At 35.0% G+C, this 17,656-nt stretch overlaps 1 protein-coding gene across 5 annotated transcripts in view; it reads right to left on the bottom strand.

Annotated features, from left to right (window-relative positions):
• The window catches only part of METTL15 (methyltransferase 15, mitochondrial 12S rRNA N4-cytidine), a 217,425-nt gene that overhangs the window by 194,963 nt on the left and 4,806 nt on the right, over positions 1–17,656 (bottom strand). For all 5 annotated transcript variants that reach the window (XM_070383634.1, XM_005890673.3, XM_070383631.1 and 2 more), the window contains one exon: positions 16,752–17,038. In XM_070383634.1, the coding sequence (XP_070239735.1) occupies positions 16,752–17,021 (270 nt within the window). In that variant the 5' untranslated portion in view covers positions 17,022–17,038. The remainder of the gene's footprint in view (positions 1–16,751; positions 17,039–17,656) is intronic.

The following is a 17,656-nucleotide window of genomic DNA, read 5'->3' on the forward strand; positions in this document are numbered from 1 at the left end:
CATAATGCAAATGAATATCTGACTTTTTATTTGTGGATATAATTATATATTATTAACTAAATAACTTTAGAAAAATCTGGGCAGTTTCTGTTATGAAAATGATGTTACAAAAATATTAAACCAAGAAAAATAAAATATTTTTCTCTCATAATTATCTAATTCTCCTTTCTGAAATAGCTCAAATTGCATTTAAGTTCTAAGTAGTCCTTAGCAAGAAAAGCTGGCTTCATGTTCATTCATTAGTTTGCTGTTTTGATCATTTTAAAGTAAAGCAAAATCAAGACTTTCTATTCAAAAATGTTGGTTTCGCACGTATTACTCAAAGAAGAAATCACCTTGGTAGAATATTCTGGACTGGTGGAAAAGTCAGTCTTCATGAGACTATTTTGAAGATCATTTCTAAAATAGGAAGGGCAGATGACTGAATCTGCTTTATTTCATGATTTCTGCTATAAAAGAAGAGTAAAATCAAAACCACAGTGAAGAAACATTAGGTAGCAAGGGGTAAGAAAAAGAAGGAAAAACATAGAGAAGATGGAATATCATGAAGTCCATTTCCCTTTTTAGTATTAACACTATTTCCTGAAAACATTCTCTTACAGTTTCTTGCCCTTGACAGCACCCTTTCTCTCCAGCTCTATTTCTAAGACTCAGTCTATTGATGGTTCTAGTCAATTTATCCTATACCTTCTTTGAGCAATTTATCCCCCTCTCCTATCATTACAAACAGAAGATTTCCTACCTAGAGTAAAAGATCAATCGGGGAACAAGCTCTGAAAAAAACAGTGACCTGACCATTGAGACAGACCAGAACTCCTCGGCAGAATGTTGTGATAACAAAAGAAGCATGTTGTAGTTCAGTTGCTCAGCTGTGTCCAGCTCTTTGCAACCTCATGGAGTATTTTCATATAACCTATGCCCATCCTCTCATATGCTTTAAATCATCCCTTAACTACTCAGAATACCTGATACAATGTACATACTATGTAAATAGTTGTAAATTGAACTTAAGTGTTTTGTGTGCATGCAAGGCTTCCCTGTCCTACAAAATCTCCTGGAGTTTACTCAAACTCATGTCCATCAAGTCGGTGATGCCATCCAACCATCTCATCCTCTGTCTTCCCATCTCCTTCTGTTCCTGCCTTCAATCTTTCCCAGCATCAGTCTTTTCTAATGAGTCAGTTCTCTGCATCAGGTGGCCAAAGTGATGTCTTTGCTTTTTAAAAGGCTGTCCAGGTTTGTCATAGCTTTTCTTCCAACAAGCAAGTATCTTTTAATTTCAAGCCTGCAGCCACCATTAGCAGTGATTTTGGCATCCAAGAAAAAGTCTGTAACTGTTTCCATTGTTTCTGCATCTATTTGCCATGAAGTGATGGGACCAGATGCCATGATTTTAGTTTTTCAAAGTTGAGTTTTAAGACAGCTTTTTCACTTTCCTTTTTCACTTTCATCAAGATGCTCTTTAGTTCCTCTTCACTTACTGCCAATACAGTGATGTCATCTGCATATGTGAAGTTATTGATATTTCTCCAGGCAATCTTGATTCCAGCTTGAGCTTCATCCAGTCCAGCATTTTGCATGATATACTCTGCATGCTGCTGCTACTAAGTCGCTTCAGTCGTGTCCGACTCTATGCGACCCCATATAAGGCAGCCCACCAGGCTACCCCGTCCCTGGGATTCTCCAGGCAAGAACACTGGAGTGGGTTGCCATTTCCTTCTCCAATGCATGAAAGTGAAAGTGAAGTCACTCAGTCCTGTCTGACTCTTAGCGACCCCATGGACTGCAGCCCTCCAGGCTCCTCCGTCCATGGGATTTTCCAGGCAAGAGTACTGGAGTGGGGTGCCATCACATAGAAGTTAAATAAGCAGGGTGACAATATACAGTCTTGACATACTCCTTTCCCAACTTTAAACCAGTCCATTATTCCATGTCTGGTTCGAACTGTTGCTTTTTGATCTGCATACAGGTTTCTCAGGAAGCAGTTAAGGTAGTCTGGTATTCCCATCTCTTTAAGAATTTTCCAGTTTGTTGTGTTCCACACAAAGGCTTTAGTGTAGTCAATGAAGCAGAAGTAGATGTTTTTCTGGAATTAACATACTTCAAATGACTGAGCACTGATGTAGTCCCTCATGTGCCAAGGAAGCTAGTGATCTATGCTCTAGGGATGTTAGACCAAAGTACCTGACCTATAAGTTTAGAGGCCTAATACAGGTCCTGAAGCTTTTGTAAGGCTGACCACTAGGTACTAAGAACTAATACTAATGGTGGAAAAAAAAACAAAACATAATCTGATTGGTAGCTAGGAGCATTCAAGTTCAACCAATATCACTTATTACTACACGGTTCCAATACAACAAAAGGACTGGCCATATTTTCTCTTTTTTTCCTGCAGTTAACATGTTACTTTGTACAAAATGCTACTGAGATCAATACTAACGGAAAGCACAGACAATAATATATATAAAAGGGCTTCACAAACATTAAAATCTTCTACAACTTCATGTTGTTGTTACTAATAATGTTTTTCCCAGCATACACTGGACTCATGTGAAAAATCCTCCATCTTTATAAATATATTATATATCCAGAGTTAATTTCTTTTGCTTTTCAAAAAAAAAAAATATATACATATATAACAAAATAAATTTTTTCTGAAATTTAATTATAAACATAGAAAAATATTCTATATCACACAGAGTAAATGAATATGACAAGGATAAAATACATCCTTAAAATTAGTATACAATGCAATATAACATCTTATACATTAAGGACTCAAACAAACCAAGTGAAACGTTTACACAGAAAAGAAAAGGTAAGTAGCTATAAAAATGCATATAAATGCTTTCTGAAACAACATTCATAAAAGCAAATGAAATCTTTAAATGTACATTATCTCCTGGTAAATATTTGTTTCACCCAAAGGAGACAAAAACTAGCACCCACAAAAAAAAAAAAAAAGAAGAAGAAAGAGAGAGTTCACAGATCATTACAATGAGTCACCATAAAGCTTTGTAACTTGGTTTATTATAAAATAACATTTTAAGTATGCTACTTACAGCTAAGTAGTTATATGAGGAGAAGGTAGTGGAAGAAGAGTAAAATGAAATGTTCTGAGAACTCACAAGGTCAAGGTATACTTATGAGCACTTTTAACAAAAATAATATGGAACCTAGAAAAACAATAGGAAAAGAACCACTGGACCTAGCCTCTTGCAGTAACTATGATTAGACTATTGATCAGGGACTAGTGCTGACCTAAATAGAGTAACCAGTACTCAGGATGACTCATGCAAATGTGCTTTGTGAACAAAAAACTTCACCTGTTTCTTTTTCTTCCCATGAGCTTCCCTTACAGAATGGACAGTTGTTTCTTCCTAGGTCTCTATTTACTAAACTTGAAGAATGGCTCAAATAAAACTTAAAATTAAGTACATATATCTGACTGTTTAAATGGAAGATCATTTTCACAACAATGGAACCACATTTATTTGGAAGTTATCATCAAAGCAGGATACTGTAATTTCTAATTAATTTTTAGGCTAAATTTAAAGCAAAAAAAAAAAAATTTAATTCTCATATTTGAATGGCAAAAAAGTAGGATTCAGTTTCTGGACTATAAAAAGAGCAAATCATAAGAAGATAATTTAAAGACACTGGATAGGCAAAAGAATGGATTAAGTTATTGGTCTTATTTATGTAAATAAAGGCCCAATGTCCTGTATTTATACTGTGCTTCTAAATTCTAATGAAGACAATTATATTCACTGATAAAACTGTACTAAGTCACTGAAAGAAAAGCAAGAAAATTCTCACAGATACTGAACTTACTAGAAAGGGTGGATATACACTGCAATTATTAAAGATTTTAATATGAAAACTATTGCAATCATATGTAAATTATAAAAGCACATAATATGAGTATTTTAAATAGTACTAATATCTTTATGGGAAAATAAGCAAGAACAACTTATTATCTTTTTAGTTATAATCTATGTAACTATGACTAGACTATTGCTCAGGGATTTCTAACACTAAGAATTATTAAAGAAACTAGGAAACATTTTGGCACAAATGAGTAACTCACTTAGCTAAAGGCTCCCTGGCTCAGTGGTAAAGAATCCACCTGCCAAGCAGAAGGGGTGGGTTTGATCCCTGGGTCAGGAAGATCCCCTGGAGAAGGAAATGGCTACCCACTACAGTATTCTTGCCTGGGAAATCCCAAGAGTAGGGGAGCCTGGTAGACTACAGTCCATGCATTGCAAAAGAGATGAAGACAATTTACCAACTAAACAACAAAAAAGCCAAATAAAATCTGAAAATACAACCAGAAAACTCATTTCTGAATCAGTTTTTCACATTTCTTATGATATGAAAAAGTATTTTATAAATAACATTAAATATATATATTCCGGTTAGAGAAAATATGCTAAATTTACCATTGAGATTCAAATGCCCATAAGCCCCACCCTAAAACTCTAAGAGGAAATTCTAAATTTGATAGTTTGAATAATGTGGGTTTCACTAGTACACATTAGAGCTGATAAACTGAAGTTTTTACCAAAAAAAAAAGAGATAAAAAATTTTAATTAAATGATCAAATATAAGAATTCAATATCTAATTGTCTAATTGTTTTGTGTTTATTACTGTTGGCTGTCTAAAAGATTTTAAATACCTTAACAAGAGTATGTAAAATGTTCATCACATCACCAGGTAGTGCAGACCTATAAATGTGACAAGTATCTGAAATATCAGATAATGTATTAAATAAATTGTTGTTGTTCAGTCGCTAAGTCATGTCAGATTCTTTGCAACTCCGTGGACTACAGCAGAGCAGGTTCCTCTGTCCTATGCTATCTCCTGGAGTTTGCTCAAACTCATGTCCATTTAGTCAGTGATACCATCCAACTATCTCATCCTCTGTCGTCCCCCTCTCCTACCCTCAACCTTTCTCAACATCGGGGTCTTTTCCAGTGAGTCAGTTCTTCGCATCAGGTGGCCAAAGTATGGAAGCTTCAGCTTCAGCATCAGTCCTTCTAATGAATATTTAGGATTGATTTCCTTTAGGATTGATTGGTTTGATCTCCTTGCAGTCCAAGAGACTCCAAAGAGTCTTCTCTAGCACAATTCAAAAGCATTTATTTTTCAGTGCTCAGCCTCTTTATGGTCCAACTCTCACATCTACATGACTCCTGGAGAAACCATAGCTTTGACAATATGGACCTTTGACAGCAAAATGATGTCTCTGCTTTGTAATATGCTATCTAGTTTTGTCATAGCTTTCCTTTCAAGGAGCTAGTGTATTTTAATTTCATGGCTGCAGTCACCATTTGCAGTGATTTTGGAACCCAAGAAAAGAGAACCTGTTACTGCTTCCACTTTTTCATCATCTATTTGCCATGAAAATGATGGGACTGGATGCCATGATCTTAGTTTTTTTAATTTTGAGTTTGAAGCCAGCGTTTTCACTCTCCTCTTTCACCCTCATTAAGAGGCTCTGTAGTTCTTATCTTCTGTCATTAGAGTGGTATCATCTGCATATCTGAGGTTACTGATGTTTCTCCCAGCCTTCTCAATATCAGCTTGTGATTCATCCAGCCTAACATTTTGCATGATGTACTCTGCATAGAAGTAAGCAGGGTGAAAGTACAGAGCCTTGCCGTGTTCCTTTTCCAGTTTCGATCCACTCAGTTGTTCCATGTCCAGCTCTAACTATTGCTTCTTGACCCACATACAGGTTTCTAGGTAAGGTGGTCTGGTATTCCCACCTCTTTGAGAATTTTCCACAGTTTGCTGTGATCCACACAGTCGAAGGCTTTAGTATAGCCAATGAAGCAGAAGTAAATGTTTTTCTGGAATTCCCTTGCTTTCTTTGTGATCCAATGAATGTTGGCAATTTGATCCCTGGTTTCTCTGCATCTTCGAAACCCAGCTTGTACATCTGGAAGGCCTCAGTTCACATTCTGCTGAAGCCTACCTTGAAGGATTTTGAGCATAACCCAGCTAGCACGAGAAATGAGTGCAATTGTACAGTAGTTTGAACATGATTTTCCAATCATGCAGCCACTGCTGAGTTCTCCAAAATTGTTGACATACTGAGTGCAGCACTTTGACTGCAATGTCTATTAGGATTTTTAAATAGTTCAGCTGGAATTTCATCACCTCAGCTGGCTTTGTTCAAAGTAACACTTTCTAAGGCCTACTTGATTTCATGGTACTAATAAAATACCGTACATAATAAACAGAAAACCAATCATGAAATCTAGTATTAATGGGGCTTTAAAATATATATTAAAGATATTTTAGAAGTACACATAGAAAAAAATCTGCAAGAAACACAGAATCTGACAGTAAAATAGAATAGCAACAATATTTATTTTACTTGAATGTTTGCATATAATTATGAAATAATCATCTACTTCTAGTAGCCATTAATTAATATAAAAAAGTGTGTTTTCTTCAAATCAGGAACTTGCATTTTTTTAAAACAAATTTTTATTATGCTAAAACAAACAACATAAAACCTAATCATCTTAACCATTTTTAAGTGTAGCTTTCAATGGTAGGTGTTAAACACATCCGTAGTGTTACACAACCATCACTACCATCCATTTACATAACTCATTTTATCTTCTCAAACTCCATACTTATTAAACAATAACTCCCCCATTCACCTCTTCCCTAGCTCTTAGCAACTGCCATTCTACTTTCTGTCTCCACGATATTGATTACACTAAGTGTCTCTAGTAAGTAGAATCATATAGTTAGTATGTCTTTTTATGACTGGTTTATTTATCTACCAAAATGTCTTTATAGTTCATCCATGCTGTAGCATACTGAAGAATTTCCCTTCTTTTTAAGGCTGAATAATACCCTGTTATATGTGTAGGTCATATTTTGCTTCTCTTCACCCATCAACAAAAGCTTGAGTTAGTTGCATGTTCTGGATATTGTGAATGCTGCCATGAACATGGGTGTGCAAATATTTGCTTCAAGATCCTTCTTTCAATTCTTTTGAGTACATATTCTCAGAAATGGAATTGCTGGATCATAATATTCTGCTTTAAATTTTGAGGAAGTGGCAAACTGTTTTTCACAGCATTTGTATCATTTTATATTCTATCAGCAGGGCTCAAGGGTTCCAATTTCTCCACATCCTCACCAAATACTTGTTGTTTTCTCATTTTTTGACAGTAGTCATTCTCATGGTTGTGGTGGTATCCCACTATAGTTTTGATTTTCATTTCCCTAATCTGTGATCTTGTGAATCATTTCATGTGCTTATTGGCCATTTGTATCTCTTCTTTGGAGAAATGTCTATTCAAGTTCTTTGCCCATTTTTGAATCAGGTTATTTGTTTTGCACTGTTGAGTTTTAAATTTTTTCTATATATTCTGCATATTAAATTGATACCAGATATATGATTTACAAATATTTTCCCATTCTATAAGTCACTTTTTCAATTATGTTGGTAGTGTCTTTTCATGCTGAAATTTTTAAATTTTTCATGAAGTACAATTTATCTATCTTTTTCTTTGACTATCTTTGGTGTTGTACCCAAGAAATCACTGCTAAATCCAATGTCGAGAAGTTTTTGCTCTAAGAGTGTTACGGTTTCAGGTGTTACATTTATATCTTTGATCCACTTTGAGTAAGTTTATTTATGTAGTATTATATAAGAGTCAAACTTAATTCTTCTCTACATGGATATCCAGTTTTCTCAGCACTATTTATTAAAAAGAATGCCCTTTCCCCATTGAATGTCCTAGGTGCCCTTGTCAAAAATCATTTGGCCATATACGTGAGAGCTTATTTCCAGGTTTTCTTTTCTATCCCACTGGTTTACATGTCTGACTTTATGTCGGTATCACTCTCTTATGATTGCTGTACTTCTGCAGTAGGTTTTGAAATTTGCAAACATGAGTTCTCCAGGTTTGGTCTTTTTTCAAGATTTTTTTTTGACCATTCAGGGTTCCTTTAGATTCCATATGAATTTTAGGATGGATTTTGCTATTTCTAAGATAACATCATTAAGATTTTAGAACAAATTTCATTAAATCAGTAGGCAGCTCTGGGTCACACTGACATTTTAGCAATATTAAGTATTCTAATCCATAATACATGATGTGTTTTTATGTTTGTTTGTTTTACAAATATCTTATAGATTTCCTTGTATGTGTCTTTCACTTCCTTGGTTAAATTTACTTCTAAGTAGTTCATTCTTTTCAATGCTATTACAAATGGAACCATATCATAATTTTCATTTCAGATTGTTGATTGTTCATGTATGATTTTTTGTGTGCTGCCTTTGTATGCTGCTACTTCACTAAATTAATTTATGAGTTCTTTTTGTTTTGATTTGGGTTATTTCTTGTATGTGGGATCTGTAGCGTTTTCTATGTATAAGATCGTATCATCTGCAGTTATAGTATTACTTATTCCTTTCCAATATGGGTGCCTTTTGTTTCTTTTTCTTGCCTAACTGCTCCAGCTAAAACTCTCAGTAGTATGTTGAATAGAGTTGGTGAAATGGGCATCACTGTCACGTTCCTGATCTTAGAGGAAACTCTTTCAGTATTTCACTACTGAGTATCATATTTACTGTGGATTTTTTATATAAGGCTTTTATTACACGGAGGTACTTTTCTTCTATTCTAGTTTGTTGAGTATTTTTATTATGAAAAGGTGGTAAGTTTTGTGTAAAATGATTTTTCTGCATTAAGATGATTACATGCTTTTCCTTTTTCCTTCATTTTGTTGATGTGACATATAACATTGATCAATTTTTTTTGTCTGATGAAAACATTGCATTTGAGGAATAAATTCTACTTGGTAATGGTGTATAATTCTATTAATGTGCTGCTTAACTCTGTTTACAAGTCTCTGCTGAGGATTTTTGTGTCAATGCTTATAAGGGTTATTGGTCTGTAGTTTTCTTTGCTTGTAGTGTCTCTGTCTAGCTTAGGTATCAAGAATATGCTGGCCTTATTGGACGAGTTAGAAAGCATTCCCTCCTCTTCAGTTTTTTCAGAAAGTCTGATACGGGTTCATACTAATTCACCACTGAATGTGTGCTAGAATTCACCAGTGAAGCCATCGGGTCTGGGGCTTTTCTTTGTCAAGAGAGTGTTGATTTTACTAGTTATAGGTCTATTCAGATTTTCTATTTCTTCTTGATTTAGTCTTGGTAGGTCTTGTTGTTTCTAGGAATTTATCCATTTAATCTAAGTTGGCTCAGTCAGTAAAGAATCTGCCTGCAGTGCATAAGACCCGGGTTCAATCCCTGGGTCAGGAAGATCCCCTGGAGAAGGAAATGGCAACTCACTCTAGTATTTTTGCCTGGAAAAATCCCATGGACAGAGGAGGCTGGTGGGCTACAGTCCATGGGGTCACAAGAGTCAGACACGACTTAGCAACTAAACCACCATCAAATTTGTTGGCATACAATCGTTCTTAGAACTCTCATATAAACCTTTCTATTTCTGTAGAACTGGTGGCTATCACCCCATTTTCAATTTGTTAATTTGAGTCTTCTCTCTTTCTCTCTTAGTCCTTCTAGCTAAGACTGTCAATATTGTTTTTGTTCCTGTTGTTTGGTTGCCAAGTCATATCTGCCTCTTTGCAACCCCATGGACTGCAACAGGCCAGGCCTCCTTGTCCCTCACCATCTCCCAAAGTTTGCCCAAGTTCATGTCCATTACATTAGTGATGCCATCCAACAATTTCATCCTCTGTCACCCTCTTCTCCTTCTGCCTTCAATCTTTCCCAGCATCAGGGTCTTTCCCAATGAGTCAGCTATTCGTATCAGGTGGCCAAAGTATTGAAGTTTCAGCTTCAGCACCAATCCTTCCAATGAGTATTCAAAGTCGATTTCCTTTAAGATCGACTGGTTTGACCTCCTTGCTGTCCAAGGGACTCTCAAGAGTCTTCTCCAACGCCATTGTTCAAAAGCATCAATTCTTCAGCACTCTGCCTTCTTTATGGTCCAGCTCTCACAAATGCACATGAATACTGGAAAGACCATAGCCTTGACTATACGGACCTTTGTCGGCAAAGTGATGTGTTTCCTTTTTAACACACTGTCTAGGTTTGTCATAGCTTTCCCACCAAGAAGCAATCATCTTCTAATTTCATGGCTGCAGTCACCATCCACAATGATTTTAGAGCCCAAGAAGAGGAAATCTGTCACAGCTTCCACCTTTTCACCTTCAACTTGTCATGAAGTGCTAGGACCAAATGCCATGATCTTAGTTTTTTTAATATTTAATTTTAAGCCAGCTTTTCCACTCTACTCCTTTATCCTCATCAAGAAGTTTTTAGTTCCTCTTTACTTTCTGCCATTAGAGTGTCATCATTTGTATATCTGAGGTTATTGATATTTCTCCCAGCAATCTTTATTCCAGGTTGTAACTCATCTAGCCCAGCATTTCTCATGATGTGCTCTGCATATAAGTTAAACAAATGGGGTGACAATAAACAGCCTTGTTGTACTCCTTTCTCAATCCAGAGATCAAATTGCCAAGATTCACTGGATGATAAAGAAAGCAAGGGAACTAAAGAAAACCATCTACCTCTGTTTCATTGACTACGCTAAAGCCTTTGACTTGTGGATCATAAGACAGTGTGGAAAACCCTTAAAGAAATGGGAATAGCAGACCATCTTACGTCTCCTGAAAAACCTATATGCCGGTCAAGAAGAATCTTGTATGGAACAACTGACTGGTCAATTTTTTTGGTCCCTGAAAATTGGTTTCATTGATCCTCTCCACCATTTTTCTTTGGGTTTCATTTGCTCTTCTTTTCCTAGTTCCTTTAGTTGTACAGCTAGGTTGCTGATTTGAGAACTTTGTTTTTTTATCTAGGCATTTATAGTTATAAATTTCTCCCTTAGGACTTGTGTAATGTAAGTTTTGGTATATTGTGATTTTGTTTTCATTCATCTCTATGTATTTTCTAATTTCCCTTGTGATTTCTTATTTGATCCATTGGTTGTTTAAGAATGTTTTACTTAATTTTCAAAAATTCATGAATTTTCTAGATTGTATTCTGCCATTGATTTCTAATATTATCTGATTGTGACTGGAGAAGATACTCTGAACAATATCTTTTAAAATCTATTGAGACTGAACTTATAGCCTAACATATGTCCTATCCTGGAAAATATCCCATGTGTACTCAAGAAATGTGTTTGTTGCTGATATTGAGTAGGGTGTTCTGTATATGTCTTAAACAATTGGTTTACTGTGTTAAATTCTCTATTCCTTTATTTAAATACTGTCTGGCTGTTCTATAGAATATTGTGAGTGGGTCCTGATGTCTCTAACTATTACTATAGCACTCTTTCTCCCATAAATTCTGATAGTTTTTGCTTCATTTATTTTGGTGGTCTGAAATTAGGTGCAAAAATATTTATAACTGCTTTATTGCTGTATTGAAACTTTAATTATATGTTTATTACTAAAATGCCCTTTTTTATTTAATTAAAATTATCTTACAACTTCTATAGAAATAAAAACTAAGGTGAGATTTCAGGACAACTTTAAAAAACAGTTACATTTTATATTTATTTATCAATGTGAATCCAAACTGTGCAAAAAATAAAAGGACACTGATGCTGATTTTAAAGTTTTTGTACTCAACAAAATGTCTCACTGTTATATAATGCATTATGGATTTTAGCACCAGTAAATCATATAAACAAAGTCACACTACAGAATACCATTTTTAACCTGTTTTATATTTGGGATGGATTGTTTATTAGAGAAAAAAAGAATGTCACTGCTAAAAAAATAAATGAAAACAGTATTCTACGGCTATACCATGGTACCTTCCAGGGTAGAGAAATACAAAATACAGATCTTAAGTAGGGAATGTCAAATAAGCTAAGGGAAAAATTGACAGACTATACTAATTTTCAGAATTGTCAGGCAAAATTTTTTGCCATTATATAACCTACAGATATCTAATAGCATCAATCGTGAGAGTCATATCCAGTGTCATTCACACGGGTTAGAGACATCCAACTGTACATATTTCTTCCTAATGGTACATTCAATAATACTAGGTTAGTAGCTTGAAAGGGCAATAATAGGAATTTGTATTTCACGAAAATGTGCAAACAAAATTAATTGGGGTTTTGTTTTTTTGAAATCCATACTCCACCCTGACCCACAGACCGGGTGTTAAATATTTACCAGTACAACACTGGAAATATCACACTTCTGAAGGTATTTTGATAACAAAGGTCACTTAACTAGCTCCATGATGCTTTAAAACAGAAACATTTTTCAAATAAACAAAGGTAGAATAAAATTTAAAATAAAAATCTGTTTCCAAGAAAGCTATATGTTTAAAAACAAAGGAGAGGAAACAACTCCATGTTGACACAGTCCATTTCATCTGAAATTTATATAGTCCTTTCTTTAGGAAAAAATGCATCTTCATATATGTGCTATGGTACAGGGCCTGTCTCTTATAGAGGTTTCTAACTTTTTCAATAATTTGAGGTCAAACAAAATAAGCTTCTTTCTGTGATTGATCAGCTTTTAATATTTAAAGAAAGTAAATCTATAGCCCCAAGATTTTCTCTTTTATGCTCAATCTCTATTTAAAGATTATAAAGATTTAAAGTAAAACAAGTGAAATGCTGCTATTGATGTTAGGAAAGATCCATTATATAGAGTATAATGCATTTTTATAAAGAAAATTATACCTTGTACCATGAAAACTTCAGCAAATCAAGTAACAATGATATTAATATTAAATGTTAGACTATCAAAATAGATAAAACACTTATTTTGAGTATTTAGAAACCCAACCTTACAATCTTATCCTAACATTTATCATAATCTATTCTGCATTAATTAGATACCAGCTCATTTTCTCAGTCCTCCTATCTGTTCCTTTACCAGATTTCTCCAGCTACTTCATCAGACTGGGCCTGCCACATTGAGGCTGCAATCATACAGAAGTCCTGAGCCTGAGAGCCTCCCTTAGTAACTGAGGGATATTCCTTTTATCTGTCCCTCACATCTGTGCTCCAGTTTACTCTGAATTTTATCCATTGCCTTAAAAATCATTACAAATCCATCATGTTACAGTGCTTATCCTGGAAATATAACGGTAGACAAGATCAACATGCCCATGACTTTCAGGGAGGGCAGTCTGCTAGGAAAGACATCCACTGAACAAATAATCTCATTTAAAAAAAATTATAAATGCTATGAAAGAAAATTGTATGACTCCATGAATGCACTAACCAGGAGACAATCCTCCTCTGTAGGCTCTCGAAAAGCTTCCCTGAGAAAGTGAAATTTAACTCAAGACTTGAAGAATGGTTCAAGGCAGAAGGAACAGCACTTTCCAGCTGCAAACATGCTGGTTTCATCTTTGTTGGTACTTTTATTTCCACTTTTGCTGTCTCCTAGCATTTTTCTCCTAATTTTTTTTCCATTATTTTTTTAAAGTTTTTACAATGTTATGTTGGATTTTGCCATACAACAATGTAAATCACCCATAAGTATACATATGTCCCCTCCCTCCTAATCCTCCCATATACCCCTCACCCCATCCCACCCCTCTAGGTTGTCACAGAGCACCAGCTTGAGCTCCCTGTGTTATAAGAAACTTCCCATTAGCTATCTATTTTACATATTCTCTTGAATATTATTGTATCTAGCTACTAATTCTGATCCTTTTTAATCCCCATAATAGTATCAGCTAATGTTTACTGAGCTTATACTACTCAGAAGATGTCATTCTAAGCAATTTAAATAAATGAACTCATTTAACCCTCACAATGACCATATGAGACAGGTTGTACTTCATTTCACAGATGAGGAATCTGAGGCAGAGCCACAGTAAGCTACTTGAAGGAAATTACATAGCTACTGGTACTAGTCCTTGCATGACCATCATGTCCCTCGTAACTTATCGCTCTTACAGAAACCCTCAAGGCACCAAGCTACATTAGCAACACTAACGGGCAAAGAACACCAAGTCTCCTATATCCTCTGAACTGCTATCATCTTCAGCTAGACAGGATCATGCTTATTGTCCCCAGCTTTCAGAAATTAGGAATAAAAGACTAACCAAGGTAGCCTATACTGAAACATCTTCAAGAGCAAGAAAAATGTTTTTAGAACAAGTAGTACTTTCTTACAAAAAATTATTCACCCAGAATACAAAATAATGAAAAATGGGAAAGGAGAAAGAATTATAATTTGTTTAATTCCTTCTGTATCTCCCAAGGCTTCCCTGGTGGAAAGTAAAGAGTCAGTAAAGAGTCTCCCTGCAGTGCTGGAGACCTGGGTTCAATCCCTGGGTCAGGAATATTCCATGGAGAAGGAAATGGCAACCCCATTCCAGTATTCTTGCCTATATAATTCCATGGACAGAGGAGCCTGGTGAGCTACAGTCCACTGGGTCACAAAGAGTAACTCCCAAGGAAGAGAAAAAGTGAAAGTGAAAGTCGCTCAGTTGGTGTCCAACTCTTTGAGACCCTATGGGTAGCCTTTCTCTTCTCCAGGGGATCTTCCTAACTCAGGGATTGAACCCAGGTCTCCTGCACTGCAGGCAGATGCTTTACCAGTTGAGCCACAAGGGAAGCCCAAGAATACTGAAGTGGGTAGCCTCTCCCTTCTCCAGCAGATCTTTCCAATTCAGAAATCGAACCAGGGTCTCCTGAATTACAGGCAGATTGTTTACCAACTGAGCTATCAGGGAAGCCCTAAGGAAGAGAAAGATAAGAGCAATTCTTTTTTAATTCAAACTCATAAATATTTGCACAATTAATATGTAGTGAATAGGCTATGATACAGAAGAAATTCCCAAAACCAATTATTTTAAGTAAGCATCTTTTAAATATCAAAGAAAAGGAAATAATTATTAAATATTAGTGATCAAGGCCTCACTCAAAACTACATGTAGATTTTTTTAACGTTCTTATTATGATCAAAAGTTTCATTTGTAAATTTATCATTGAAGGTGATGTGAAAAACAGTAATTAAGTGGGTGATTGATACAGGTGAATATATGACTCATAGTTTGCAAAGGAATATGATTTTGGAGAAAAGGCTCAGAAAGAAAAGCAGCAAATAATGGATTCTGGAAGAATGAAGACCTTTCCTGTCCAAGGACTGTCAGCAGTTCTTTATTACTTGAAGATTAAGGGAATAGTGAATAAAGCTGTCTGCCAGACAGCAGAATAGGTAAGAAATAACATTGTCTCTAAGTGTACCTCACATTCAAGTTCTCAGAAATAACATTCATAAAATTAAACTTTCAATAAAAAGTAACTAGAAAACTCAAATCAGAACAATAGAAATATAAAAACAAACCAATATTATATTTATCAGGAACTTAAACATGAAACAACAGGGTAGGTCAAGTCATAGAATCGCCTCATTTTATTCCACTTGGTTTTTGAAAAAAGGCACATAAAATACTGAATTAGGAGGAGATTTTATGGGATTTGTTTTTCTTTGGTTATTTCTCTACTTCATGGGTTACTGCAAAATAAATATTTGGTTTTTGCTACTTGCAGAAAACATTTAACTAGCATTCAGATAAAATTTAAATTTAACATTCAGATAACAATTAAATTAAACTTAGATTAACATCTAAATTGCTGGACTAAGTAAAGTAGATTATCCTCCAAAAAAATGGGTTGGTCTCATCCAATCACTGGAAAGCCTTAACAGAACAAACACTGCCCTCCCTGGAACAGGGAGAAATGCTTCCAGTCAACTGTCTTTGGACTCAAACTGGAAGTCTTAAGTGAGTCTCCAGCCTGCTAGCCTACTATGGAAATTCAGAATTTACCAACCCTCTATAATCATTTGAGGCAATTCTTTAAAATCAATCAATCTCTCTTTCTCTCTTAACAACCACATATATACTCATGCCTCCCCTACACATCCTGTTGGTCCTATTTCTCTGGAGAATTCTCAGTAAGACAGAAGGGTAGCTGAAAACTCAGCCTAAGAAAACAGGATGGGAATTGAAACTTCTACCTTTGTCTCCAGTCATTCCTAAAAAGATATTAAAATTCTCAAGAAGCTATAGTAGAATTTCATTTTCATATCCTAACCACATAAAACATAATATTCTTTTCCTTTTAAAACTGTTATTTGATGAAACTAACCAACTCTGGAAAACAGTTTGGCAGATTCTCAAAAAGTTAGGCATAGAGTTAGCATATGACCCAGCATCCACTCCAAGGCACATGCCCAAAAGAACTGAATACATGTTCACACAAAAACTTTTACATGAATGTTCATAGCAGCATTTCAGAGTAGTCTAAACATGGAAGTGTAAACTTCATCAATTGATGAACGGATTAAAAAAAAAGTCATATCCATACAATGGAATGATTCAGGAATAAAAAGAAATAATTACTGACACACATCACAACATGGATAAATCTTGAAAACATGCTAAGTAAAAGGCAGGTAGAAAAGATCACAAAGTGTATGAATTCATTGATATGAAATGTCCAGATCAGACAAATCGATATGGACAAAAAATAGATTAGCAGGTTGTCAGGCACAAGGAGAAGGGAATCAATGGGGAGTGAATGCTAATGGGTTTGGGGTTTCCTGTTGGGATAATAAAAATGTTCTTGCATCAGACAGTGGTGATAATTGTATAACCTTGTAAATACACTAAAAAACACTTAAGTGTGAACATTAAGTGAATTGTATTTCAAGTAAAAAGTGTTAGAAAATAAAAGATTAATCAACTTACCTGCCCTTTTTGTGGTGCCAAACAACGAACAACTTCATCCACCATCACTGGAATATGTAACTTAGTCATCACTCCAGAATCTCTATCTTGAGATCTGTGTAACTCCTGAATTCCAGTTTGATCTGTTTCCTCCTGGGCTTCATATTCATTATATCTTTCTGCTGTGGCATGTATTTTTTTTGGCCAGACACCCAAATTATATATGCCAGATTCCAACCAGCATGAAAGAAAATTTTTATGGATTCTACAAAAATATGGGTATCGAAGCATTCTGTAGATCAACAAATCTAGAAAAAAATTAAAATCATGATTGTTGGATTTTTTTAAAAAAAGAATGTTATAATACTTGGGGGAAAGCAAATTAGTGTGCAATATTTACCACATGAAAAATATATAAAACTCATCATTTCAAACAAGTGAAGGTGACTACCCTCCTTACATAAAGCAAGGAAACCAAGAGAACCCCAGAGACTATCTGAAAATATAATTTTTAATGTGGCCTGATAAGCTCTAAGACCATTAATGTTTTAACCATCAGAGATATGAATATTTATTAATCATTTTCTGAAATATGCTTTTTTGAATTTTAATTAAGTTTAAAGAACGGGTTCAATGCATCAAAACCATTAATCTGAAAAAGCTATCCAGATGGCTTAAGGGGTTATAAATATCATTCTATTTTAGATTCACAGGTTCTCTAATTTCAAACCCTTTTAATTGTTTTTCACATAATGCTAAATCTTAATTTTCAATTTAACTTTGAGAAACTGAAAAAAGGCTATTCATGTACAACCGAAAAGAAAAAGAGGTTATCAGTCTGTGAAAAAACCTTGTAATTTGTCATGGATAATTTTTGACAAAATCATCTCACCATGCCCTGTATCAGTGACATATGTATCATTTTA

The sequence above is a fragment of the Bos mutus genome, chromosome 15, assembly GCF_027580195.1.
Source record: "Bos mutus isolate GX-2022 chromosome 15, NWIPB_WYAK_1.1, whole genome shotgun sequence".
Classification (NCBI taxonomy): Eukaryota; Metazoa; Chordata; class Mammalia; order Artiodactyla; family Bovidae; genus Bos; species Bos mutus.